Source organism: Lontra canadensis, unplaced genomic scaffold (assembly GCF_010015895.1).
Source record: "Lontra canadensis isolate GAN:19392208 unplaced genomic scaffold, GSC_riverotter_1.0 scaffold36, whole genome shotgun sequence".
NCBI classification, from domain to species: domain Eukaryota; kingdom Metazoa; phylum Chordata; class Mammalia; order Carnivora; family Mustelidae; genus Lontra; species Lontra canadensis.
The window spans coordinates 7,893,159-7,920,795 of NW_022631030.1; the positions used below are offsets into that span (position 1 = coordinate 7,893,159).

The 27,637-nt window shown below is 54.0% G+C and overlaps 1 protein-coding gene across 12 annotated transcripts in view; it reads left to right on the plus strand.

Annotated features, from left to right (window-relative positions):
• The window catches only part of GRAMD1B (GRAM domain containing 1B), a 242,103-nt gene extending 214,466 nt beyond the window's left edge, over positions 1-27,637 (plus strand). For 9 of the 12 annotated variants that reach the window (XM_032868780.1, XM_032868783.1, XM_032868785.1 and 6 more), the window contains 17 exons: positions 842-926; positions 1,363-1,466; positions 2,229-2,324; positions 3,640-3,720; positions 6,358-6,473; positions 8,191-8,347; positions 9,431-9,620; positions 11,156-11,299; positions 12,199-12,317; positions 12,573-12,715; positions 13,776-13,879; positions 14,437-14,640; positions 15,634-15,724; positions 18,377-18,388; positions 18,758-18,865; positions 19,185-19,302; positions 22,508-23,024. In XM_032868780.1, the coding sequence (XP_032724671.1) occupies positions 842-926; positions 1,363-1,466; positions 2,229-2,324; positions 3,640-3,720; positions 6,358-6,473; positions 8,191-8,347; positions 9,431-9,620; positions 11,156-11,299; positions 12,199-12,317; positions 12,573-12,715; positions 13,776-13,879; positions 14,437-14,640; positions 15,634-15,724; positions 18,377-18,388; positions 18,758-18,865; positions 19,185-19,302; positions 22,508-22,597 (1,962 nt within the window). In that variant the 3' untranslated portion in view covers positions 22,598-23,024. Of the gene's footprint in view, positions 1-841; positions 927-1,362; positions 1,467-2,228; positions 2,325-3,639; positions 3,721-6,357; positions 6,474-8,190; positions 8,348-9,430; positions 9,621-11,155; positions 11,300-12,198; positions 12,318-12,572; positions 12,716-13,775; positions 13,880-14,436; positions 14,641-15,633; positions 15,725-18,376; positions 18,389-18,757; positions 18,866-19,184; positions 19,303-22,507; positions 23,025-25,980 lie in introns of those variants that run through there. The other 3 variants (XM_032868775.1, XM_032868777.1, XM_032868774.1) reach the window with 2 other exon arrangements.

Genomic DNA, 27,637 nt, shown 5'->3' on the forward strand with positions numbered 1-27,637 from the left:
ATGCAGAAATCTGTCACTGACCAGTCCAGGGGCTCCTGGGCAGGGGTCTCCTCTCGGGCCTTCGTTTCCTCACCGCTAATGGAAGGGTTGGGTTAGATGGGCTTGTAAAAGGTGGGGAGGGCCTCAAGGTGGGGTGCCTCCAACTTGCCAGACACGCTTTTAAATTCTCTGCTTCTGTGCTTATTCTAGTACTGGTTTTATGTTGTTGTTATTGTTGTTATTGTTTTCTAATCTAGTCTTGGTAAAGTACAGTTCTCCCCCACCCCGTTTCACTGAGATATAATCGACAAGTCCCATCGTAATAGTCTTCCATTGTAAGATTTTTCTTTTCCAGTTGCGATTGTCGTACCCAGCCAGGTACTTATTGTATCAGTGACAACAACCACTGCTTCTAAGAGATGCACTGAGTACTGTCGTATTGTGGGTCCTGCTAGGGGGCTGAGGGAGCCCTTTCAGGCCCCCGTTTTGCTGTCAAGGTGGGACTTCCTGCTGGCAGAAGGCAGGGCAGCAGTAGCTCTCGTGGTGGGTCCCGGGAAGCTCCCTGGAGGGGTCCCTCCTTCCTTTCTCTTCTTGGTATCCAGTAGGGCCCTGCTTAGCATGTTTGACATTTTCTCATTGATGGACACTGGATACAAACACTTTTGGAGTGTGTGATTCTCCCTGGGGTGTTTATCCATACATGCTGAAGCCCCCTAGGCCTCACCGGGCTACGTAGGGTCTGTGGAATAACAGAGCCTCATCTTCGCCCTTTAAACCTGCAAGCAGGTGCTCTTGCTATGTCTTCCTCCCCATCCCCACAGAACCTGGGGACGTCCTGCTAACCTCAGTCATTGTCGCGCAGGTGTTAAGCCCAACTTACAAGCAGAGAAATGAAGACTTCCGAAAGCTCTTTAAGCAACTTCCAGACACAGAGCGTCTCATTGTTGGTGAGCTGGGGGACCCTGAGAGCAGGGGGTGGGAGCGGGAAGGAAGTCTGGGCTGAGCACCGTGTGTGTGATGGCCTCGGTAGAGAGCCCAGCCCAGGATGAGTCACTGCCACTCTTCCCTCTGCAGGTGGCCCAGCAGTTAAGGGTTGGGGTAATGTGGATAGGGGAGGGGTATCAGTTGACTTTCATCGGCCTCTACTCCCTCTGATTTTCTCGTCCTCTCTGCCACCTCCTCCATCCCTCTGCCTCCAGGCAGCAACGGCGTGTTTCACGTCATGTCAGCTGCTAGGGACCCCCTTGGCCACTAGTTCAAGTGTCTCACCCAACTAGTGAGTGGCAGGCAGCGGAGCTCCCGCAGTGCTGGTGGGAGGGATGGCGGGCCTCGTTGGTAGTGGTTCGCTGAAGATGCTTCCTCTTGTCCCCCATCCTACTGCAGATTACTCATGTGCACTCCAAAGAGACATTCTTCTTCAGGGCCGACTCTACCTCTCTGAAAATTGGATCTGCTTCTACAGCAACATCTTCCGCTGGGAAACTCTGGTAAAGAACTGGGGCTTTCTCCCTGGGCTGTCCCCTCGGCTAGCACTGAGAAAGTTGTCCCCACTCTCCCCCTTTGGTTGACTTCCTGCTCTACCCACGCCTTTGCATAAAAGGACATGCCTGAGTCTTCAGGGTGAGATCTCCTCTGCCATGTCTTCCCCCTCCCTCCCTCTTGGGTGCGGAAGAGAGCATGAAAGCATTTGCTTTTGGCAAGTGGGGGTTAGCATTCGGCAAAAGTCATCGCAGGAGGTAGAGTAGTTGAGTCCAAGGAGCGTTGGCCTTGGCACTCAGGGCCCGGTTGAACGTTGTCTGGGTTTTCCACCTAGTGAGCTGTTTCTTAGGAGGCTAGTCCTTTATTCTTCCTCTGCCTCCTCATCTTATAAAATAAAGCAGGAAGAAATAAGCTGGTGACTTTTATGGTTCCATCCAGTGTCATTGTCCTGTGTCTGTGTAAGTGCCAAGCAGCAGTAGGGCTGTGCACATTGATCAGACTGTGTAGACGGGAGAAGGCAGGCTGCCTGGACCAGTAGCTGAGACAACACTGGGCTCAAGGCAAGGCTCAGCCGCCATCTTGCTGCGTGGCCTCTGGGAAATGGGGAGCTAAACCAGGTGATGTTTAACGGGGTCCCTTCCAGGTTTAGAAATAAGTAAACTGAGATGTGATTTCCTCCCTCTGAATGGGCGCCACATAAACACTTGTGGCCGACTCAATGAATGTCTCTTCTTGCTTATTATCTGTTCTCCGTCCCTGTGGGGTGCCAGCTGACGGTCCGTTTGAAAGACATCTGCTCCATGACTAAAGAGAAAACAGCTCGCCTCATTCCCAATGCCATTCAAGTTTGCACTGACTCTGAAAAGGTAAGTGAGACTAATCTTGGACCTTCTACTCCCTGGCACCCCAGTCCCCAGCCCCCCGACCCCGCTTCTGTATTTCTGTCCTTCAACTGCATGAATATGGAGGCCAGGAGGATGGGGGTGGGGGATGGGAAGGTGATGGAGATGGTGGGGACCACCTCCATTGGATTGGGGTGTTTGGAGTCTGAGCAGGGGTGAGGACGGAAGGTCAGTCCACTGGACTTGGAGCCAGAGCACTTGAATTTGAGTCCTGTAACCGTGGGAGTGGCATGTAACCTCTCTCCACTTAAGTTTTCTCATGCGTAACGTGGTGCCAGTCATTCCCATGACAAAGGCTTGAAATGACGTCACGGATTTGAAAACACTGAATTGTAAAGCGCTTTGCAAATATGAGTTGTTATTACACATCGGCAGAGTCCAGTAGGAAGTGGATTGTCAGTATGGGGGAGGTAACATATGGGGCCGAGGAAACATTGGGATCTTTGACCTTTAACCAGCGCCTGGAGACTGAGAGCTTCAGGGCTGGGGGTGGACTAGGCCTGAGCCGAACACAGGACTGCAGAGCCCTTGGACTTGGGGAGTTCAGTGGCAACAGCCTTGAGATTTTGGGTCAGGTAGTCTTTGGTTTGAATTCTGTTTCTGACATGAATCAGCCTTGTGATGACACAAGACCTCTAATCCCACCAGCTTGTTTCTCTTTATTAGGCGTTGGCGGTTAGTTTCTCTTCCAGGCTTTTGTGTGGTTTAGGTGAAGCAGCATTTAGATCGTGTTCAGGACATCTGGTTCCCCATCATTTTCTTCCCACGTGTTCTATGGGGTCCCCACTAACATGTAAGCACAGTAAGAGCCGGCCTTTCTGTTTTGATTGTCACTGTACCCCAAATATGTAAAATCATACCCAGCACGTACTGTATTCAAATATTTGTTGAATTAGCGAATGAGAGGGTGAGAGGGTTTGTCTTCTCCTTCCCAAAGTCTGGCTCCCGGCTCACCACTTATCCCGGGTCCAGTCGGTGGATGAGGAAAGTTGTTTTATGGAGAGGAAAACCTCCCAAGCAGAGGGAGAAGCGCCTTGGAAAGCAGGGGTGAATACCGAAGGACTCGGGGCCACCGTGGACTTGAAGGTCCCAAGTGCCTGGGCCCCATGGGCTGGTCCCTCTCACCACAGTACGCTGGTGTCATGGTCGTGGATAACTGAGTCTGTAGTATTTGGGGAGGAAGTCAGCAGCTTTCCTTAAAAGGATGAAGCACCCTGTCTCCCTCCATTATATTGTGAGTCTTAAAGGATTCTTCTTGCTGTCTTCTGTTCCCATCTAGCACTTTTTCACGTCATTTGGGGCCCGGGACAGGACATACATGATGATGTTCCGGCTCTGGCAGAACGCACTCCTGGAAAAGGTGAGTACTGCCCAGCTGCTTCCATCCTTCGGCCTCAGGATGCGCATCCACCTGGAATGTTCATTCCCCTGGGGTGAGGGCTCCGTGGCGGGAGTGGGCTTCCGTGACGTGGGCTGGCTCCAGAGCAGCCCGGGTGTCATCAAGGTTCTCGAAGTCCCCCAGACTTGGGTGAGTTCTCTGTTCTCCTCCTGGTGGTGTTCTGTGAGCTGCCCGCTTGCTGCCTGGAGCGAGGCCCTCACTGACTTCAGGCACTTGAGTTCCACCTTCTGAAATGTGCCAGGGTTTGTGAGACCTGCAGAGGTGGAAAGGACTGTCAGGGAGGAATCGATTTCTATACTCACAGGTTCCTAGAGGCAGAGGCCTGTCACACCTCGCAGATCACATGGGGAAGGGAAGGAGACCACGGCCCATTAGGAGGTAGAGAGCATAAGGGGAAAGCATGGGTAAGAGCTTCCGTTGCGGCTTTTGCAGGAAGGACTGGGTGAGGCCGGGTAAGGGCCAACCAGGTTTAAAATTGGCTAGTTTGAATAATTCCATCAGGCCTTGGGACATGGAGACTGTCTCTAGTTGCCTGTCGCTGGGGTACCTAAGGCCAGGTAACATGGGCCCCGACTGTAAGGGTCTAGGAAAGAAGGGGGTGGAGGGTCTAGGCTTTGGATTGGCCAGTGACATACAAAAGGTGAACTTCCCGGAGAGTTGTTTTCTGTCAACAGGGATTAGCTAACCCTGGGATGGACATTCCCTTACCAGTCAGCTAGGCCTTGGATGCCAAGCATCAAAAATTCAGAAAAGGGAAAAATAGAGTTAATAAGCCCCCTAATCTGACGACTCGAGTATCTGAGGGACTCTGAGGGGACATGGATATTGGCGATGATATGGCCACATTTGACTCGAGTGTCTCAGGGACTCTGAGGGGACACGGATATTGGCGATGATATGGCCACATTCCTTCAAGAACTCCCACTCAGATGCCCTGGCCAGTCGGGGTGAGTGTTGGGAAAGAAGCCTCAAGCCAAGGCAAGAGACACAGTAGAAAAGTTACATGGTTATAATTATATACATGACACATATTTATCCACTTTGACTCTTAAGCAATCTAAAGTAAACTGGGCAGATTTATTATTTAGACTTTCTTCTGACCTGAAGGCCTGTAGCCCTGGCCCGAATCCAGGTAGCTTATCTGTGCTGCGATCTTCTGCCTTTAGTAGCCATCAGTAATAGTAAAATGATTGTGTATTTGAACCTCCACTGGCAGGTTGGGATTTTTCATTCAGTTCACAGACACTGTCCTTTGTGAATAAGACAGAAGCTCTGACACAGCAGATGTCCGCTGACTGTCTTCGTCCTGCTTGTGGTCCGGCAGGCTGAGCCTGGTGGATGGATCAGAGAGGAGTGCATGGAGAAGGGGAGTTGTGACAAAGGGGAGGACGTGGTTGGGGAGGACGTGGTTAGGCAGCAAGGCAAATGTGTCTCAGGTGGGGTGAATGATCTATGTCAGGGCCAGAGATAGGAGGCAGGGGGCCCAGAGAAAGGAGGAGGAGATACCTCCCTCTGGCTTGGTGAGGGCCAGCACCTCTCGGCTCAGAGGGAGCCCTGGGCTGTGCCATTCTGGACAGTTCTCCTCAGCTGGGAGGCCAGAAGCACTGCCTGCTTCCTAAACCACACCAGGAAAGGCTGATCTCCAAGAATTCTCAGGTTCTTAATCAGATCTGTTAATGGGAACTGCTCTTTAAGTTTGATGTAATATTTCTTTGTGTTTTGACTCCTTCTGTTTTTCCTTAAGTCTCTGGCCCTCTTTCTCATATCCTGACCCTGCCACCTTCTGCCCCGCTTCCAACTGAGGACTCCTCCATTTCCCTCCAGTCGTTGTTTTTTCCACATTCTGCCTCTTTTCCCACAAATCCGAACCCCACGGGAGCTCACTTTTCTCAGGACAGAGCTTTTGAGGAGGGTACGTAGGCCCATGGTGAAATAAGGACGTGCGGCTAGCAGCACCCAGAACTGTAGACGGACTCATTCTGGTGGAGAAGAAAGAAGGAGGTGTTGAGGTAGCCAGGAGAGGGTTGGATGTGCTCCCCTCTGAGGCCCCTTAAATTATGAGAACATAGGCTTCTTTCTAGCCACGGGAACTGTCCGACAACGGAATGGCCACCTTCGAGGTCACACCTCGTTCTGTGAAGCAGTGGGGCCTGCTTGCATGGTCACCGTTAGTATGAGGAGGTTTCTGTGTGTTGGGGAGACTGCCCCTAGGGACCAGGTCCACATCAGACGCTCTGTGATCCCTTTGGCTCCAGGATTCACATTGATTTATCACGCTTAATGCTTGACCTCGTCCATAGAAGCCAAAAAATGGGTAGTTACCATCCTTAAGGGGGCAGCTGATCCCATTATGCAAACCTGAGTTGTGGGAACAGGGCCAGGTTCCTGGCTTGGCTGGAAGCTGTATCTTTAGGCAAAAGATTGGTGTCTTGATGTGACCCTGGGAGGAGGTACAGGGAAGTAGAAGAGGCGTTGCTCTCCACTTAGTCCAGAATGGAGGTCCACTTCTCCTACCCCCAGGGGAGTCCAGCTCAGTGCCTCTGTGTAGCGTGGGGTCCCGAGGAAGGAAAGGTCAGAGTCCCTCTGTTGTCCCCGCAGCCCCTCTGCCCCAAGGAGCTCTGGCACTTCGTTCACCAGTGCTACGGGAATGAACTGGGCCTTACCAGTGACGATGAGGACTACGTGCCCCCTGATGACGACTTCAACACGATGGGGTGAGCAAGGCTGAGGGCAGCTGCCCAGGGAGCTCCTCCAAGAGGGCCTGGGATGGTGGTGGCAGCCTCCCTAGGGAGCGATGCCTGAGTGAGTGGGAACAGCCAGTGGGTGGCTGGACAGAACGAACAAAGGGCCAGCAGGAGGAGGAGAGGCCGGGGCCAGACCCTGAAGGCCTTTTGGCCAGTGCGACGATTGGATTTTACTCCAAATGGGCTGGGAAGCCGTGGCAAGGCTTTGAGTTGGTAATGGATAAGATCTGAGTTAACGTTTTAACCGGAGCGCTCTGGCTCCTGCGTTGGAAATAGACTAGGAAGGAACAAGGGCGATGGGCTGAGAGGCTGAGAGGCTGTTGAATAATTGAGAGGAGAGGTGAAGGTTGTTTGGGCTGGGAGGGCAGCAGTAGAAATGGCAGGCACTGGTTCGTTGCTGAATATATTTTGAAAGTGGAATCAGGTCTGTTTTGAAGGATCTGCTGACAGATTGGAAAGGAACCAAAGATGGCTTTAAGGTTTCCTTGGATTTATCAGCTGGAAGCCTAGGGCTCTTCCAAACCGAGATGGACAGCGCTACAAACCAGACTTTGGGGGAAGATCAGGCAGGTTGGGTTTGAGATGACAGCCGGCCAAATGGAGATGTCACATAGACATTTGTGGATGTGAGTGTGGCGTTTACCAGGGAAGCGTGGGCGAGGTTCCTAAACCTGGGAATTAGGAGTGGCTAGCTAAGGAGATTAGCTGCAACCACAAATGGTTGGATGAACATAGGAAGTTCGAGGACTGGGCCTGGGAGCACTCAGCAGGAGGAAGCAGCAGCAAAAGAAATCCTGAAGGAACATCTAGCCAGGTAGGAGGAGCACTAGGAGAGCTCGCGTGCTCGGAGCCAAGGGAAGGGAGCATCACTGTATCCCATGCTTGATGTGTTGAGAAGGATGGGGCCTCGAAGCCGTACTAGCCTTGCTCGAGGTGGGGAGGTAGATGGAGGCTCGGTGGTGGCATGCGAAGCACAGAGCCGTGGAAAGCAGGAAAAGTGCGTGGAGTAGTGACCCTCAGTGGCGATACCACTCAATCTCGGTGAACGTCTGCCTGTCTTGAGCAGACGTGTCGTATGTTACTCAGAGCTGTCTTGCATCCAGTGGGGTGATAGGCAAAGTGTGAGTCAGAAGCTGATGACAGGGCTGATTTCTCCCTTGGGAGAGGCTGAAGTGTCCCGAGACAGGCACCCACCCTTCTCCCAGGGAGGGTTCACCTTCCGATGTCCAGGGCAAAGAAGCTCACTAGTTAGGATCCAGAATCTGGGTGTTCTCACCAAAGGACACTTGTGGAGGGTCCAGTCCCCATCACTGTGTGGGAAGTAAAATGTATTCTCAGAATGTCCCAGGTGTTTCTGCCAGTGGTGAGGTTGGGATGGGATGGGATGCCATGGAAGAAAGATCGTTTAAGACACGTAACGGTCATAGGTTGGGTTAAATCTAAGGAGAGTATGCAGAAAATAGGTGACTTTGGAGCCAGAAATCATACATGGGGAGGGGAGTGCGAGGTGGGGAGGAGGTTTCGGGAATGTTGTGTAGCAGCGGGGAGGTGTTTAGAGGAAGATCCTGGCTAAAGCAAAGAAGCAAGACAGCCCATAGTTGGGGACGGGTAGACAGATGTGAGGTTCTTAGAATAGTCAGCAGTCTTGACTGCCGAGGTGACAGGGATTCGTGCTGTCTTCTCTCAGCTACTGTGAGGAGATCCCCGTGGAAGAGAATGAAGTGAACGACAGCTCATCCAAAAGCAGCATCGAGACCAAGCCGGATGCCAGTCCGCAGCTCCCCAAGAAGTCCATCACCAACAGCACGCTGACGTCCACAGGGAGCAGCGAGGCCCCTGTCTCGGTATGGGCAATAGGACCTCTCTTCTGCCCCTCCTCCCGTCGTAGTCGTTGTTTCCCAGCCCAGTGCACTCCCCAGCACCCCGGCCTGGGGCACGGACACAAGGGAGGTTGCTTACCCTGTGGTAGGTGATTCACGAGGCCTCCAGGAGCCAATGGGCTCTCTTGTTCCGATGCTGTAGTCCCGCGCCCTGGATACAAGGTTTTGTTTGGCTTCTGAGCACACGGAAACCATTCCAAGTTCATGGTGTGACAGCTCCAAGTCGGCCCCTCTATGGAGAACTATCCCAGGTCTTTTTTTTTTTTTTTTTTAACTGCCTTGATACAAGGTCAAAATTGCATGTGAATCTAGGGCTGCAATCTTTTATCTGTTCAGTCATTCGACAATTAGTTTTTGAGTTCCTAGTGTATACGCTCCCGATTTATTTTTCCACTGTGCTAGACTTTGCGAAAGAGATAAAAATATGTTAAGAAAGGCCTTTGTTCTCTGAGACTTGGCTCCAGAAGGGATGGGAGCTTGACAGAGGAAGTGTTGGGTGTGCACTGGCGGGTTGAAGAATGGGCGGGGATTCTTGGAAAGGATTCCCAGAGAGGGGAGCCGCATACTCCGTTGGCTCAGGGGTCAGACCTTAGAATGAAAACGTCGTTCATCTGTGCCTAATCTCCATTTTCCATCTCTAAGGTTGTCCTAAAAATAAAAAGGTTTGTCTCTCTTCTCTTCTAGGGCTAAGGGGAGAATAAATTAAAAAGCACTTAGGAAGATTTGGAGCCTCTTAGCAGACGAGCGCTCGTGAGAGGCAGGCTGACCTGTTGTAGTAGGGGGGAGATGTGGCTCTGGGAGCTGACTCTGCTGGATGCTAGGGCTGGGGCACTGTGTGATGGTAGTACAAGGTCAGAACCTTCTACTCGGTTCTCCTGCCTTCCATGGCAGAGCTGGGGAAAACCCCTAGAGCGGGACTCCAACCCAGCCCCTGAGGGGCTGTGTTGTGAACGTGAGAGCTCCCTGGGCCAGGTCCCTAATCTCCCTTTGGAGAGGAAACCCGGAGTAGTTCGCCCTATTTGGGTGACTCCTCTGTCTCCACCCCAGTTCGATGGCCTGCCCCTGGAGGAGGAGGTGCTGGAGGGCGAGGGGTCTCTGGAGAAGGAGCTTGCCATTGACAACATCATCGGGGAGAAGATTGAGATCATCGCGCCTGTGACCTCCCCTTCGCTGGACTTCAATGACAATGAGGACATCCCCACTGAGCTGAGTGACTCTTCCGACACCCACGATGAAGGTGGGCGTTCGAAAGTGGGTGTGCGGAGCAGCCCTTTCTCTCTCCGTTTGAAGGCCAACAGGATGTCCCTGTGTGGAGGCTGGAGTCCGTTGGTCTCTGGGTTTCTGGTAGAAGGGTGGGTTCATGTGTCATTAGCATACGGACATTTTCTGGATAGCCGCTGCAGGATCCTTCTCATTCCGTATTTGTCTGTCCGTACTGAATGGGTCATGTGTTGTCCTGCAGTTTGGTCTTGCCACTAAAGTCTCCCCTGTTGACCAGACTTGCCCGGCACCTCTGTTCTTATAGAGATGCAAGGCAAGGCGGTGTTTATGTGCCACGGGAAGGTGCCAGTCAGCCGCTTCCTGGAACAACGCGATCTTACTAGAAGCTTGCTGTGGTGACGCCAGCATTGGCTTTTTAGACCAGGCTGTGAGAAAAGGTGTTGCCGGGTCACTCAGACTCTGGAACCTGCCCTTCTCTCTAGTATTTCTAGATAGTACTTCTTAACGTCACTCCTGCCTGCAGTGGGTCAGGTTCTAGGACCTGGTTCTGGTGTGCATTGCCTCTGGCATTCCGGGGCCCAGGGGCCTGATTGTCAGTACTGATGAAATGGGTTGATCCATGGACTTGGGGGAAGGCTAGGACTAGCGCGTGTACGTAGACAGTGCTCATTTAAACACCTGTGGACGGTCTCTCCGATGGTCCCCTGGAGTGATGTCCTCACCGTCGGCCAGCTCCCCCAGTCCCATCCAGGATGCCAGGCCAGTGCCAGTGATTGCACAGGTTGGGTACTGCACAACACGCACATCAACTCAGACGTGACCATTCCCTCCCGACTGTGCTTATCCTGTCCGGTCACAGGCACCGGCTCTGTATGATTCTGAGCCGCAGCGGCACCAGGAATGTCAGCTTCTTGCTTGAGACCGCACGGCAGCCTCTGTAGGTGCAGTGATTAGGGACTCTGGGGTGCCGAGGGCTTGGGGTGCCGGGACTTTAGCAACACACCTCTACTCCCAGGCACATTCTCCTGGAGCAGATAGAAACCTGAGAAAAGTGACAGGCATTGAAATCCTGGGGGCGGCCGGCCGCCTTATGGAAGAGGAGCCAGCTCCGTGTAGTTACGGTCGCCCTGCAGTCCAGCCCAGCTGGACTTTCCAGATGAACCCATGTCCCTTTAATGCCCCTGTGCCATAGTTGCAGGGCCGTGTGTCCTCCGTCATGCTTAACTTACAGACTCTGGATAACTGATAGCTTTTAGGTTCAGGAAATCCTCCTTCATTTAAATCTTCATCTGAGATCAGCTTCCTTAGCAAGGCTTGAAAATGGAAAAACAAGCGGAACATTCCCGTAGTCTTTGTCAAGGAAGGCTACTGGTTCAAGTGAGCTGTGTGCGTGCTGGCGAAGGAGGAGATGGACAGATGCGAGGTCATGAGCTGCTACCCATGAGGGCTGCCCTTCCTTAGGGGCCCATGACCCCGAAGTACCCTGGCCGTTGTCCCTGGGGCCGCCGCCCCTCAGCCCTCATTCCCTCCTTCTCATCCTCTTCTGTGCAGGGGAGGTCCAGGCCTTCTACGAGGACCTGAGTGGCCGGCAGTATGTGAACGAGGTCTTCAACTTCAGCGTGGACAAGCTCTACGACCTGCTGTTCACGGACTCGCCCTTCCAGCGGGACTTCATGGAACAGCGGCGCTTCTCCGGTCAGTTCATCTCGGGACACGCGTCATCCTCTCCTTCCCAAGTTTCCTCCTTCCCCAGGCTCCCTGAGGGCACGGGGGGCCCCCCTTCCCGTCCCAGAGCCCTGTGTGTTCCTCCTTCCCCCATCCCACCGTGCGCAAGGCCCCAAAGGCCCACCAGCGAGCAAGACTGCCCAGGGTTCACGGTCTCGCAGAGAACTGCCTCGAGCCCTTATTGCCAGGCATCCCCCCACCCCAGGCGCGCCAAGCACGTGACACCATCTCGCGTAACCCTTGGGCCTGCCGTGTGTGCGAGCATTGTGATCCCTGGGGTTACTGGTGAGGAACCCCGAGCTCCAGCTGTCCTCACTTTGCCCAGGAGCCATGTCGCCCAGTCGGACGTGAGCCAGGATTCACATCCAGGACATTGCACCTTCCTGCTTTGCTCCCATCTCATCCCCCTGCCCCTGTTCTGCCCCACCGCAGGGGCTGCGGCTCTGGCCATGAAAGAACATCCGGGCATCAGCGTCGCCCTCTGCCAGGAGGGGAGGGCAGACGGAGGGCACTCAGAGGCCATGCCTTAGAGGAGAGGACTTGTTCCCAAAGATCCCAGGCCCTCATCACAGTGACTCCAGTGTTGCCAGCACCCCCGCAGGTGGCCCCCGGACGGCCTGTCCCGGCCCCAGGAACAATCAGCACTCTGGAGCCCTGTGTAGAGTTTCGGCAGCGCTACAATGGGCCTCTTTCTGTTTTGACTCCCCCTCCTCCCACCCTCCTCCCGGGGCCCTCGGGCTCCCATTGGCTTCCCATTGGGGGCCAGCCGGCCGCCAGTACAGTCAAGGGTTCGCTGGGAGGGGAAATTCAGAGATGGTGCGGGCCTGCCTCCCTCCCGCCCTCATTCCGGGGCTCTTCTCCACCCTCAGATATCATCTTCCATCCGTGGAAGAAGGAAGAGAACGGAAACCAGAGCCGAGTGATCCTGTACACCATCACCCTCACCAACCCTCTGGCTCCGAAAACTGCCACTGTCAGGGAGACGCAGGTGAGCCGCGGGCGGGGGCGTAGAGGAGCGGCAGGAAGAGCCTCTGCCCCGTCTGAAGGATTGAGGGTAGACGTTGTGAAGAGGAATCTGGGTGCCTGTGTCGTTGCGCCCCAAGGCGGGGATACATGCTGGGCTGCCATTTCCACAGGTTTGGGGGGCCCCGTCTCCGCCCAGAAGTCGGGGGTGGGTGCAGGGAGAGAAGGGAGGGCGGCGCTCTTCCCACCACGTCTCCTGTTTCGTCCCCCGTCCCAACAGACCATGTACAAGGCGAGCCAGGAGAGCGAATGTTACGTGATCGACGCCGAGGTCCTCACGCACGACGTGCCCTACCACGACTACTTCTACACCATCAACCGCTACACGCTCACCCGCGTGGCTCGGAACAAGAGTCGGCTCAGGTGGGTGGCCGGAGTGCCCCGTGGGTTCCGGGAGGTGCCCCGCGTGCACACGTGACCTCGCTTGTGCTGTCGCCGTAAGACGGGGCTTTGGTGAAGGGCCCCAGGGAGCCCTCTCAGGATTCGAGACGTTCCGAGCCCCACATCTCAGAAAGGGCCGCATCATTCTCATCCTCTTCTTTGAAAATACTTTTTTGTTGGGTGCCTGTGCGCCTCCATCATCTCTCCTCCCTCCTGCCCCCACCATCCTGCCCCACACCATGTCTAGGCTTCTCTCTTCCAGCTTTTTTGAAGTATCTCTTGATGACATGTCCTTTCTGTCCAGGCCACCCAGAGGCAGCTTGTTACTGATGCACCGCCCCCCCCCAGAAAGGCGCCCCTCCCCTGTAACCCCGTGACACTTGCTGGGTGGCAGGGCAGAAGGGGATGGTGGGGTGACTTGCAAGCATCGGTTGGCTCGCATTAGGCCGCAGTGTCCCCGAGGACAGCAGGGAAGGGGGCCAGGCAGCCTTAAAAAATGGGAGCATTAACTGGGAGCTGTGGTGACACGGCCATGGAGGAGAGGAGGGGAAGGGGCTGGTGTGCAGACAGCATGGGCAGCAGAGAGACCCGTGACTGGGAGAGAGAATACTTGGAAAAATGCAAGAGGTGGCCTGCTCTTGGGGAGTGGAGAGGCGGGAGCCAGGGCCGGTGGCAGATGAGTCCCCTAGTGGTGGGAGTGACGGAACCCCAGAGCCTAATCTGGACTAGCAGGTGTCTACAGAAGAAGACAAAGACCCCCGCGGCCGGCCGGCTTCCTGGCCCCATCTGAAGGAGGCGGTGTGGCCTCATGAAAGACCTGTGGGCCCACTGTCAGGAGCCCTTCTATGTTAGCCTTTGGTCTACAGGACTATTCTAGAACTCCCATTTTCTCACCTGTAAAGGGAGGGTCCATCTGCCCATTCCACGGACCTCCGGAAGTGGTCAGGGAGCTGAGATGACACCGTGGTGTGGTGCGAAGGGCCTGTCTGGTAGAGCAGGGATCCCGGGAAACAGCTGATCTCGCTCCTGGCTTGTTCCTCAGGGTCTCCACAGAGCTGCGCTACCGCAAACAGCCCTGGGGCTTGGTGAAGACGTTCATCGAGAAGAACTTCTGGAGTGGGCTGGAGGACTACTTCCGCCACCTCGGTGAGCAGGGCTGTAGCCGTTGGCACTGGCGCAGCAGGGCCGACACGGGCTCCGCCGCGCAGCTGCCACCGGTCGGGCATGGGAAGCACGGAAGTGGGGGCCACACGTGGGCACACGTGCGTTTCCGAGAGGCTGTGCGGGTAACTTCAGAGGGGTCTGTGGCCAGCCCTCCCCACCCCCGGCATGTGACCACCACCTCTCATCACACTGGGGGTAATTCGGTACGGAGAGGAAGGGTGAGCCTGGGAATGCGTCCCTGAGGACCTGGACGTGCCCCCAGCTGTCCGCACGGGGGCGCAGATGTCGGGAACCTACGTTTCTGCACAGTGTTGAGCAGAACCCAGAGCGGGGTGTCTGGCTGGGGGTACGTCCCAGTGGAACTTCCTGAGGCTTGTCGCTGCCCCCGAGGGACCCCTGCCCTGCCACTCAGCGTCCCCGCATGCAGTGTGGGAAAAGGGTTCTCGGAGAGCGGGCTTGCTTGGGCAGAGGCAGCGTTGTCTCTGGAGGCCAGTGGGTCGAGCTGCAGGTGGAGGCAGGTGGCCTTCTCTCTCGGACAGAGAGCGAGCTGGCCAAGACGGAGAGCACGTACCTGGCTGAGATGCACAGACAGTCTCCCAAAGAGAAGACCAGCAAGGCCCCGGCCGTTCGGAGGAGGAAGCGTCCCCATGCCCACCTGCGGGTGCCTCACCTGGAAGAGGTGATGAGCCCCGTCACCACACCCACCGATGAAGACGTGGGCCACAGGATCAAACACGTAGCAGGTGCGCACCTGCTGGAGGTGGGGGTGGGGCTTGGGGCCCCGAGCAGCTTGCCTGTGCCGAGTGCCGGGGCCTACACACACGCGCTCCTTTTGCGTCCATGGGTACAGATCGTATGTAATTTGCCACTGACTCATCATTCACCTCTGGATCCGCTACCTGTTCCCCTTCGCCCTTTATGTTCCTCGGTCCCTGCTGAACCCACACGTGGGGTCTGCTGAACAGAAGTTCCCTGAACTCCCATGCCTGCCTCGATGGACTCAAACGAGCAGCTTCCAGGTTTTTGGCAAATGCACCGGGGAAAAGCTGCAGCTCAGGCCAGAGGTGCCCTCCTGACACAGATGTCAGGGAGCCTGAGGCAGCCCCCGCACCTGCCCCACCCCCCGCCTTGACCTGTTTCCCTCTTTGCATCCAGCTACGCACAACCTCATGTCTTCACTCAGTCCTGGCGACATGTGGCCATAGAGACCACCAGTCCAGAGTCTTTCAGGCCGTGCTTTGCACACCCCGGGGTGTGCCTCAGGATGGGAGCAGGAAAGGAGGACGGTGCCCGCCTTCTGTGTCCCCCTCCCTTACGTAGCGGATGTGACACATGTGAATGCACTGGGTCTCCCAGGGGAGCTGAGACTTGGTCAGCGTCCCGGCACCAGCTACAGGCACAGCCTGAGCGGAAAGCCGGCGCTGGTCCCAGCCCGGTGCGGTTGTCTGTGCCACGGCTACTTTGTCCCCGCTCCGCATGTCCTCGCTGCATAAGGCTGTTGAGTCTCTTGTTTGTTCGGTGACTTGAATGTCCACTTCGCCTGATCCAGCCCATGACCTTGCCCTTGGGGGGCTTCCCTTGCCCTTTTGGAGGGCTGGGTGTATCTCTCCTCTCATTGTTGGGAAAACATCATGGACAACTCTCCGTCATTCCCCGAAGCTTGTGCGTGACCCCTGTCACAGCAGCCAGAGGGCTCGTGAGCCGCCGTGGTGATGGCCTCTTTACTCTCCCCACAGGTTCCACGCAGACACGGCATATCCCCGAGGACACCCCTAACAGTTTCCATCTGCAGAGTGTGTCCAAGCTGCTGCTGGTTATCAGCTGTGTGTAAGGGATCTCAGCTCTCCTCCCCGCCCCTGCCCCAGCACCTTCCCTCCCTGCCCGCTGGCTCCTTGGGCGTGTGCGCACCCCTTCCCGTGGCCCTGGCCTTTGTCCTCTAGCCTCCTCTCTTCAGATCACTAGCTCTGTCCATCACTCCTTGCTGCTTTGTTTCTTTTTCTCTGTTCGATTTAGCATCTGCAGTAAGCTAGGCCCTCAGGAGGGGGAACAGAACACTGTATACAGCAACCATGCCCTTGGCAACTCAGTTTCAAGTGGGTAAGACAGACAGGAAATTCAGAATTACTACACTGTTGGAGAAATGCTAACACGGAGACGCCGCACAGCGTCTGAGAAGCCCGTTCATTCACGTGTGAGGGAGGTCCTGAGACTGCTCTGGTCCGGGGGCCAGGATCGGGGCACGCCTGGGCCCACACTTTGGCAGGAAAGCCAGACAAAATCGATGACGACTGTCCCGAAATATATGCTTATATTATTGTAAATAATTTACAAGGTTGCCATCACGTTATAGAACAGTAGACGCAGTAATGTTCCCAGGAGGACCCTGGGCAGGGAGAGACGAAGTGGGAAGAAATGCACAGGTAGTGTGGGAGGGCCCACTGTCCACGGAGGAGCCCAGGGCGCTGGGGTCGTCCCTGAACCGCTGGGAGCCGGGAGTTCCTGGGACGGGCGGCTGAGTGCAGATTGCTGTTCTGCTTGGTTCGGCCCGCTGCCGGACCACCCCCACCCCACCGCCTTCCCTGGAGATGGGGGTGTGCTGTGAGCTTGGGGGGGGGCACAGGCAGGTGTGACATGGGAGATGCCCAGATGGGGGTCCTGCCTGCTCTGCACTGGGGACTGGCCTGTCTCTGGGTGTGTCTTCTATGACACCCTCTCCCGACTCGGTCAGGCTCCCATAACTCGTTTTCAGAGAGGCAGAAGCAGAGGCACAGACAAACCTGTCAGGAAGCTCTGGAATGTGACAGGATTGGCTTTCTGCGTTGCTGTTTTATCACTTCAGGGCCTTTTGGCTAAGATCAGGTGGTGGTGTTGTTTTAAGTCCCTCTGCCTGCCTGTAGCAGGAGGCCTAGAGAAGAAAGGGCTGGAGGCAGGCAGGCTGGTCCAAGTAAGGGGCAGCGGCATAGGGGAGCATGACTGTCCCTCAAGGAGGGGACGGAGGACCCGTTAGCCATCTGGTTGGGTAGCCGAAGAAGGGGGAGGACTGCGGTGGGCGCCTGGAGATGGTTGTGTCATTCACAGAAATCCGGGTCGGGGTGCAGAGCTGTCCGAGAAGATGCTCTGGGCTCCAGCTGTGTCCCACGTTGCAGTAGGGAATCCAGGGGGAGGGGACAGCACTTGCTGATATAGACCTGGGCGAGGCGGAGAGGCATATGGCTCATGGATGCTGATTTAGTTAGCGATAGCATGAGAGCCCCGGGTGAGAATGAGACCATCCGAGGACAGCGCCGGGTATGAGAAGAAATCGGGGCCACAGACAAGGCGTGGGCACCATGGGGGGGCGCTTACAGGGGTGTCCGTGGACCTCCACGGAGCACAGGCAGAATTGTACACACAGACCTAAATGCAGGAGGTAGGATATACGCAGCCCACGCCAAAGAGGCGGGCGTTCAGGTCCTCTGGCGCATGTGGGTACAGTTAGAGGCAGCGTCATTGCAAGTCAGCGTGAAATTTAGAGATTGTTCTGGAGAAGGCACAGAGCCCTGGATGGGGTCAGGGACTGGAAGCTGTCAGCTCCAGGAGTATCTGCTTCTGTAGTGCTGGAGGCACAGAGAAGAGCGCAGTCTCCCTCTCTTCTCTCTCTCTCTCTCTCACACACACACACACACACACACCCCCGAAAGGTCGAAGGCACAGCATAAGATGTTCTTTGTTGGTCCTTTTCCATCATTCTGTCTCCCTTTTCTTGTGTGTGTCCCTAAATGTCCTCATACCCCTTTCATGATAAAACTGGCCGTCACGGGGGGCTCCTGTGTGCAGGGAGCTTTCCGTCCACGCTTTCAGCCCACGCACAGTGCAGCCCCAGCGGGGTAGTTAAGGGTGTTCAGAGAAGCTAGGGAACTTCATCAGAATTTCAGAACCCTGAAACATTGCACCAGCACTGTACCCAGTTCTATGTGTCTCTAGATCCCCTTGCTCTGCAAATCATCTCTCTGCCACGAACCTAAAATGACCTTTTGGCAGCCCCTGAGGCTCCCCCATCTCTTGGTGGCCCTCTGTGCCCCCAGGGTCGTCCTTACCATCTCCTGGCTCTAAGCAATGCTAGCCCAGCTCGGGCAACCTCGTGACCCCCACGGGTCCAGCCAGGCATGAGGACGAGACGTGCTGTAGGACATCGTGCTAACCCCTGTTGGGGAGATCAGGCCGATAGTCCACAGCCTCGCCCTTCTGTCGTGTGTCCGGTTCGCTGGGTAGGAGGACATGCCTCTGCGTGTCACCCTTGACCTACTAAGATCTGTTTGCAGCTGCTGTCTCTTGCTCCTTGCTTGCTGGGTCTCCTCGTCCTCGTGTCCTCACTTTCAGTGTTTCTTCCCCCCAGACTCACTTGCTCCCTGGCTTGGTTACAGTGCAGCCCTCCCCATCTCAGCACTGGCCTGTTCTAACCTCTGCCTCCTCCCCATTTTTCCTCCTTGCTCCCATTAGGATCTGTTTCAGGTACTGGCTCTCTGATTGCTTCGTTTACCCTTCATCTCTTTTCCTCTCCATCTTACCTCTTCCCCCAGGCACCCTGGGTCTAGGGGGCTCCTATGTGTGTCTCTTTCCCAATGCCTTCGCCCACGTGCCTCTCCATGGCGCTCCTGCTATGTCCCGGCCCCTCCAGATGAGAGCGCTGCTCTCTCTCCCTCTCCCCCTCGCTGCATCCTTCCTCCTCCCTCCCTTACTGCCATGCTTCAGGTGACCTATGGTCAAGGACAGCAGCTGCCTCTGGAGGGGTGGGGGGTGATCCCAGGCTTTTCAAGGTTGCATGCATTCTCAGATGACCTCTCATGCCTGTCGCCTTTGTCCCCTTTGTCTCCTTCCCAGTCTGGTGCTGCTGGTTGTCCTTAACATAATGCTCTTCTACAAACTCTGGATGTTGGAATACACCACCCAGACCCTCACCGCCTGGCAGGGTCTGAGGCTCCAAGAAAGGTAATCCTTGCCTCTTCCCTGGGCCACCACCTCCATCCCACCTGGTACCGTGCCCCCGCTCCTGCCATCCGGTCTCCGTGGGACGGCTCCACTTCCCTTATCCAGTGGGTAACCCTTTGGGATGAGCCCATAAGTGGGCTCTGAAAACTGTCCGTGTAGCTTTAGTCTGCTTCTGACCTGGGGCACAGGGGAGCCGGGGGCATTGAGCAGAGGACAAAGCAGTCTGATGTGACTCTCTGTCCTTTAGGGGTCTGGGAGCACAGGACAGTCCACTGAGCATAACTCCAGCTGCCGGGGTACCCCTTCTTCTGCCCCACAGGTTACCCCAGTCTCAGACAGAATGGGCCCAGCTCTTGGAGTCCCAACAAAAGTACCACGATACAGAGCTCCAAAAATGGAGAGAGATCATCAAATCCTCGGTAATGCTTCTTGACCAGGTGAGATGTCCCCACTTTGTCTCCTTGCCCTCATCTTCCGAAGATGAGCTGCTTCCCTGTGCTCTGGGAGATCTCCCCGTCCTGTCCCCATCCTCACCCCCACCCACTGGACCTCACCCTCCTGTTCATTCTTCCCCTGGGCCATCCATTGTTCTGATTTTAAAGTCATCCTGGAATGGGTTGTTGGAAACACAGGTGTTCTCCCCAAGCGATAACAATGAAATTTGCAGCAAGAAAGCAGTAGGTTAGACTGAAGAACTCCTTTATTTTTTTCCCCCCTTGGTCACTCGTGGCCATCTGACAGGCATTTAAAGGGGAGAACCTCCTTTCACAGAGATTTGTCTTCCGAGAGGGCATATGTTTCTAGTTCCTTTTGCTGTATGCCCCCCCCCGCCCCCCCGCCCTCAACACACACACACACCATCACACAACCCCCAACACGTCACTCTCTGTCAGGAGCACAGGTAGTCTGGGAAGATGGTGTTAGTACTGCGTCATCTCTTTGTGACATCTTCTAGTGTAGGTGCCTGTGTTCCTTCCAATAACTGCATTCGTTCATCTCTTTAAGAAAATCCTTCCGGTGCAAAATCAACAAGTTTAGTTTCATCAAAGGAGGGAGCTTCTCTTCCTTCCCCCAGAAGAAGTTAACATTTAGAACTCCTTTGTAGTTGCTAAGACAGCAAGAGGCTAACTTTGCCCTCCAAGAGAATTAAGAAGATAGGAGATGAAAAATTTGTCCATTAAAATTTCTGTTCCTAAGGAGTTCTTTATGTTTGGTGGTCGGCCAGACTTGAGATGGAATCCCAGCCTTGCCACGGACTGGTTTTGTGACCTGGAGCAAGGGATTTAATATTAGTGACTTCACAGTTTCTTCCTTTATAAAATGGGAATTACAATTGTGACTTCGTGGAATTGCTGTCAGGATTTGAGGGCACGGGGGAGGCCCTCATTAATATTAAATCTTACTCCCCTTCATAGTGTGGTCTTAGCTGTAGATCGAGGAGAGAGCATTTTAATGTGGCTATCAGGATCCAATTTAATGTGTTCTAGAATATCATATTTAGCTTTGGAGCCATGGATTTTTTTTGTTTTTTTAACAAAAGGGGTAAATGGCATTGCAGGGTGCTTAGGAGCTCTGTGATACCAAGAAAAGTTGATCAAATTAAAGATACACTTAGGAGAAGGAAGGATGGGGTGAGGAAAACAGGATAGGCTTCAGACCTTGAGGTCCAACAGGTAGAAGGATAGATTGAATGCTCGTGGGGCCCCAGGGGCTAGAAGTTACAGGGAAAGGGAGCTTCAAGTAATCAAATAAAAACAGACCACTGACAAGCTAGTCAGGAATGGAATGGGCTATTTTGAAGGCTCGAGATTCTATCACCGGAAGTGCCCAAGGGTTGACCAGGTGGTGTCAGATAAGAAACTTATGAATGAAGTAGGAGGCAGTTGGACTGAACGACCTCCAGAATCCGGTGTCAGGATGGGGTCCCTTACATTGGAGCATGGGGCGGTCAGATGTATAGGGTGGAGGACTCAACTCTATGAGCGTTAGGATAGGTGTTTTGTTTCATTCCCTTTATTTATTTTATTTTACTTTTTTAAAGATTCTTATTTATTTATTAGAGCAATAGAGTGAGCTCAAGGAGGGGGAGCAGGAGAGGGAGAAGCAGGCTTCCTGCTCAGCGGGGGCTCGATCCCTGCTGTAGGACTTGATCCCAGGACCCTGAGATCGTGCCCTGAGCCGAAGGCTGACGCTTAACAGACGGACACCCCCCAGGTGCCCGTTTCATTCCCTTTAAAAGTAACTTCAGGAAGATTAATAACAGACCCCTTTGGAGCATCCCTACAGAGCAAAGGGTATATAGAAGAACCAGAGAGAAAGAAGAAAACTAGATTAGGCAGAGGGAGAGAGGATTTCAAAATCCATAGCCATGTGCCCATGAAATGTTAGCCATGTTGTCCCAGGGCAGCTTAGGTCAAGGTGGTATGTAAATGTGTTGTGTATGACAGACCCATTAGGATTCTGCTGCTGGGACTCTGCCCCATTTAGACTCCTGGCCATGACCTGACAGTGTTAGTGTGCCTCTTCCTTCATGGAGGTTAAGACATTCAGTTAAGGTTAATTCATGATGTGGGTACAGCTAGAAGCCTGCTCAGTTGTCGGGTCTCGCTTGGCACCCAAAGTGTCTGTTGCTATCCACCACACATGAAACAAAATGATTACAGATGACCCTAGTGTGGAGTCCCAACAAGTGGTTTATGAGCAGCCAGGAAAAAGGAAGTGGATGGTGAGCTAGAGAACGTTTGGACTTGTTCTGGGCCTTACGATGGGTGAGATTGGAATAGGCAAGAAGACAAGAGCCCCGGGCTGGGAAAATAAGGTGGCAAAATGCACAAGATGGGAGTATATGGTCTTCAGGATTGATGGGGAAACCACCTGGAATGAGTAGAAGACAGCCTCGTGTGGCTCCTTATAGCAGTGGAATGCTTTGAGAAATTTTTTCTTTTTTGAAAGAGAGAATTTTTTTTTCCCAAGATTTTATTGAGTGAGAGAGAGAGATCACAAGCAGGGGGGAAGTGTAGAGGGAGAAGCAGACTTCCCACTGAGCAAGGACCCCTATGTGGGACTCGATTGCAGGACCCTGGGATCATGACCTGAGCTGAAGGCAGACTCTTAACCCACATAGCCACCCGGGCACCCTGAGAGAGAGAGAGAGAGAGAGAATTCTTTTTTTTCTTCCCTAAAAATTTTATTCATTTATTTAACAGAGAGAGAGACAGAGAACACAAACGGGGGGAGCAGCAGAGGGTAAGGGAGCAGGCTTCCCGCTGAGCAGGGAGCCGGATGTGGGGCTTGATCCCAGGACCTTGGGATCATGACCTGAGCCGAAGGCAGACGCTTAACAAGTGAGCCACCCAGGCGCCCTGAGAGAGACAGAGAGAGAGAGAGAGAAAGAATTCTTAATCGAGCAACACAGGGGCCACAAATCATTAAGACACAGGAAACCTCACCCCAAGGGTTCCCAGTGCTAGATCGGCTGTCCCCTTTCTGCTGGAGGCAGCATCCTAGGAGAATCCCCCTTGTCTTAGGGGCCCAGCTTCCTGGAACTCGATGTTGCGCTAGGGGACCCGCCCTTGGTGGGCGTGGTGGAGAAGCCCACTGAGGGCACCAACCCGGGGCTGGGCGGGCTTCCCTGTCTTCCAGATGAAGGACTCGCTCATCAATCTCCAGAATGGCATCAGGTCCCGAGACTACACGTCAGAAAGTGAAGAGAAGAGGAACCGCTATCACTGACAAGGCAGGAGCAGGGGGGGCTGCGAGAGGCCCGTGCAATACGTGTACATAGACCGTATAAATAGATATATATAAATATATATATATACAGAATATAAATATATATATATTATATACAGATTTTAAAAAGAGATAATGCCTATGTACCAGGGAGAAGGAGCGGGCCCGCCTCCTGTGCTGGTCGGCGGAGGGGCCGAGGAGGGCAGGGACCACCTCTCAGCACCGACCTCCCCTGATCCTCCCCCAACCCCTGTCCCTGCCCTTCCCCTCCTGGCCGTTCCAGGCTCTGAGAAGGGAAATGTTGTTGAGCCAAAGTCATGCCTGTGAAGACCCTGGGGTCTCGAAGTCTCAAGGGGCTTAAGGTGCTTCATTCCCGAATCCCCTCTTGATTTGTTTCCAAAATAAAAGAGAATCTTTTCTTCCCTACCCCACGCTTCCCCAGGTGTTCTCTTGTGAACTGGAAGCATCAAGGGCAAGAACCCGTCCAAACTCTGCCACCTGAGCCCCCTCCCTCCCACCCCGCTGTCTATGGACCATGCGCCCCCAGCGAGGCGGAGGGCTGGAAAGCTGGGAAGGCTGCCCCTGTGGGACTGGGCCTTGAGCTGCAGGCTCCCGAGGACACGTGTGCAGGATGGTGTCCTCCTCCCTCACCCCTGCACCTTCCCCTGACCCCTGTAGGGTGTGGACCCAGTAAGGGCTGGGAATTTCTTATTTCCCGCCCCCTTCCCCCTTCTCTCTGGTCTTCTCCCAGGCTGGATCTGGGTGAAGTGTCACTTTTTAGTGCCTAAAGCCCTATTTTTTCTCTGTGCCCTAAGAGCACATCGTTTATTAGCCAGGATGGAGCATTTTGGATCTCGTTAAACCCCTTTCCGAGTGGTTATGAGCCAGTCAGGCCTGTGGCTCTAATTTCTTCACTTTGAGCTGATAGTTTGATTTCCGGGACGAGTCAGGGTGTCCTAGGGGCGTCCGGGGTTGGAGGGAGGGAGTGCCCTAGCACTGTACAATCAGATCATAGGTTCACAGAGAACGCCGTAGGAGTAGTGAGCACCGATCTCCAAGCGCTCACTTGGCTGCCAGCATCCTTTCCTTATAAGGGAAGGATTGACTTTGATTAAGGGAGACAACGAAGACACTCCGCACAGGGTAGGAGACCTAGGCTTTTGGAAAGAATGCATTTGGCAAAGGTGCATTGCATTTGTGCAGGAAAAGGCCAGAGTGAGCCTCTGCGCCACGAGGAGGCTATTCCAAATCCCGTTCCTCAGACTTGAGAGTGGGAGCTGTGGCAGAGGAGGCAAAGCCTTCTCTAGCCTCTGGCCCCAGAGAGGTACGAGACTACTCAGGAGGAGAAAGAAGACCTTTGGTTAGGAGAGTGAGTCACTCAGGGCCTGTTGGGAGTTGGCTCCCTCGGACACGGGCATTTATCTGACCTTGCAGGGGCCTTCTGGGCACGATTAGCATTTTTCATTCATTTAACTGCTATTTGTCTGTGTAATGATCAGAGGAATCCTGCCAGCCCCTCGGTTCCTTGGTTGGGAAAGGATCATACTAGTTTGGCCGGGAAGACTCTTCCAGATTGCTTGTTCTCCTGGGGGTCTCTTGACATAGGAGGTCAAAGGAAAGGAGGATTTTATCGCTGATCTAGCCGCAAAGAAAAGCAAGTCATGTTCTTCTGTTGGAATGGCCTGAGCATCCCCCTTTGACAATCAAAGACAGCTTTTGACTTCTCAGTCTAAGAAATATCCTGCCTAAGGGCAGGATGGGAAGACAAAGGATACTTGCCTCAGGGGAGTGGGCTGAGAATCAGCTAGAATGGATATCCCTTCTCTAGGAGAGGAGATTCCAGGGCTGGAATCATGCCTGTGCAAGGTGCATGTGCCCACAGGTCACGGGGGGTCACTCCTCATCCTTGTCCAGGACTTGGATCGGGAGACACTCCAGTGATGGTCGGGGCTTGTGGGCCCCGGGCCAAAGGAGGAGGAACAGTGCAGACTGCTAGAAATTTTCCTGCCGCAGGATCCAGTGGCCAACATTATTCTCAGAAACTTTTGAAAGCAAAAGTGATAAATTCTCTCCTTTATTCCATTCATAATTTAATACTTATTTAAATCATCCAGTTGTTGATGGTCCCGTGGTGGGACCTTTGGGGTGACTTCCAGTGGTTTCTCTGCTGGGAGTAAAGTGATGTCAGGGGGCTTGGCTGCACAGAGCTGTTCGCTTTTGCTTTACCTCTTTGGCCATCCCAGGGAGGAGGAAGTGACAGGAAGGGAGATGCTTAGTATATCCGAGGAACCCTGGGGGTTTGAACCCGGGACACACTGTGTACACATGGGGAAGGTCCCTCGGCCTACCTCATTCCTAAGAATCATGGATCTCTTGTGGGCACTCTGTTCTAATACTGTGTTTAACTTTCAAAGCAGAAGACCCAACACCTTTATTCACTCCTGAACAAAACCTTCTCCCCACACTCAGTAACCTGTCCAAGGAAGCGCACCTTTGCAGATTAAGTCTGGGAGTGAAACTGATCAGTAACATGGCAGCTCGAGCCCAGCAGCTTGGCTTGTAGCTGTTCCCGGGAGCATGAGAACCACATCCTTTGTGTAATTCCTTCCAGCCTGTGCTTTGTTTTTGTTCACGTAAGGACCCTGGTCATGTGGGAATCTTTCCGCGAGGATTCCTGGGGTCACGTTTGAGAGCTTGCATTCAAAAGATGCTGCAGCATCTCTGACCAGGTGGCAGTGAGCTACAGGGTCTGTCCTTCCATCCCAGCTCCCTTGAAGGAATTATGGCCTTGGAAAACCCACTCACATCTGCAACGCCTCGCTTCTCCCCTTCACCTCCCTGGGACAAGGGCAGCAGGATCAGCAGCTCTTTATTAGAGCACTGGGCTAAGTTAGGAGACCTGGGCCCAAGTCCTGGCTCTGCTCTTGGACAAGTCACTTCCCTTACCTGAGTTGCTGTATCTTCCTTTGTAACGGGAGGGGGGTTGAGCTGGACCATCTCTAAGATAGGTTCTAGTGTGGGCATTGTCTTTATTAGGCTGTGTTGGAGACTGGCAAGGTAGGGCTTTCTTAAACTTGGAGAGAACAAGCCTTCTGGGCTAGAGCTTCCTGGTGTGTAGAGTAGTAGGGCAGTGTCAGGGTTCCTGGGAAATCCAGGATAGTTAAACTTTCTTCTTTATGAGCCAACAGGACTAAGGAGGCCTAGTGAGGCAGGGAGAAGGAGATCAGGTGTGTTGTATTTCCCATTATTAATCTAGGAGGGTGTGTCTTCCTTTGTCGGCCTAGTCTTAGTTTGGGAAGGGACTTTCTCTAAGCTAGGAGGAGGAGGATAATGGCAAGAAGGGCACCATCTTGGATTAATATAAGCTCATCTTTTGTCTCTAGGCTGTGAAGCCTTTCATCTGTCCATCCTTCCTCCTCCTCACTAGAAGAAACACTGGAGAGAAGTCATTCCTGGTCCTAGTACTTCTCTTTTGACTCAGTTCAAACCTTGTTGGGGTTTTGATTAATTGTGAAGCTTTGCCTAAAATCCTGGGGTTGTCATAGAGCACTGACCCTAAGAACCTGGGATTACAGGAAGGGGGAGAGGGATCAAGAAACCTCAAGAAGAATGCTTTGCTAGAAATGGCTTCTCTCCCTGTCCCTGTCCTGACACAAGCGTGGACCATGTCTAAAATCATTTCTGGGCAGCATCTCTAGGGTGAAGTCTTGGAGAAAGGACCAGGGAGAAGAATCTTTCTGGACTGTGGTCTCAGAAGGCTGTTCTCTGTGCCATGCTGTGCTGCTGCTTTAGCTCTGCAGAACAGCTAGAGCGAGGCCCCTTCCTCCCTAGGGCCCCCAGGTGGCAGGGCTGTGATCTCCCTCCCCACACCCCCTGGACCTCACCTGCCCACTCCAGTAGGAAACTTGAGAACCTGTCTTCCTGACTCTCTCCTCCCCCGACCCCTTGTCTCTAGGCTGTGGGACAATCATCCCATCCACCACTTAACATCCTTGACCCTCATCCCCCAATCTCCAGCAGGCTGGCCCCCCTCCCTCCAACTCTATGTTTTCTTCCAGAAGATGCATTTTTGGGTCCGAGTCGAGCGTTTTTCTGGAAGGTCGTCTCTTAACACCCCCTGCTTCCCTGATATGGAGCAGGAATTTGCACAAGGTGTAGAGAGCACCCCTTCCCACCTCTCTGCCCAGCCTTGTTACCTCACTCCTGCTCCAGCCATGGCTGTGGACGGGCCCAGCCAGCTCCCTGGCTCGGTGTTGGGTGCGACAGCTCAGGGGTCTTGGGCATTGTTCTCTGTTGTGACTTGAGGTCCTCAGCAGGCCTGGGAGCCTGGACTGGAACCTTGGCCACTGGCGGGAAGCACCTTGCCTGCCAAGAGGAGCTGATGCCAGACGATGTACCCAGCATGTGAAAGAGTAAAGAATACTGTCATCTGTGCCCCGTGGCTTCCTTGCTTCTCACAACACAGTGAGACGCTGCAGAAACAAGATGGCGGCCTCCGCTCCAGGCGAGACAGCTGGCTCTGTCTGGGGAGTTGGCCCTGGGCTCGGGTTTCACGTGCTGAGATTGCATAACGAAAGCAACCATTTTTGCCAACAGTAGTGTGGCTCCCCACATTTCCCTGTCCTGCACTCTAAGGCCAGACCACTCTCTGCATGGACCAGGTCATCTTCCCAAACCCATGGTGCTTTTCCCCCGACCCCCACTCAACCTAGACTCCCAAAGTGGGGAGAGATGAGTCAGAGGCCCCAGGGGCCCCTGGATAATCCTGACAATGGGTGGAGTGGGTGAGGCAGAGGGAGCAGCCCCCAGCACCTGCATGGGGCCATATATGGGAAAGAACACCGGTCGACTGCAGTTGAGTTGTCTGGCCTCTGTATTTGGATCTAGAACTGTACTTTGCCTGGCGCTGTGCGCAAGGTCTGAAAACTTACCTGCTATTACCTAGAACCATACACGGCTTCCCAGCCAGATCTTCATGTAAAGTAGCTAGAGCCATGGAAGTACAGTATGAATTAAAAGAAAAAAGTATTGAACTACAAA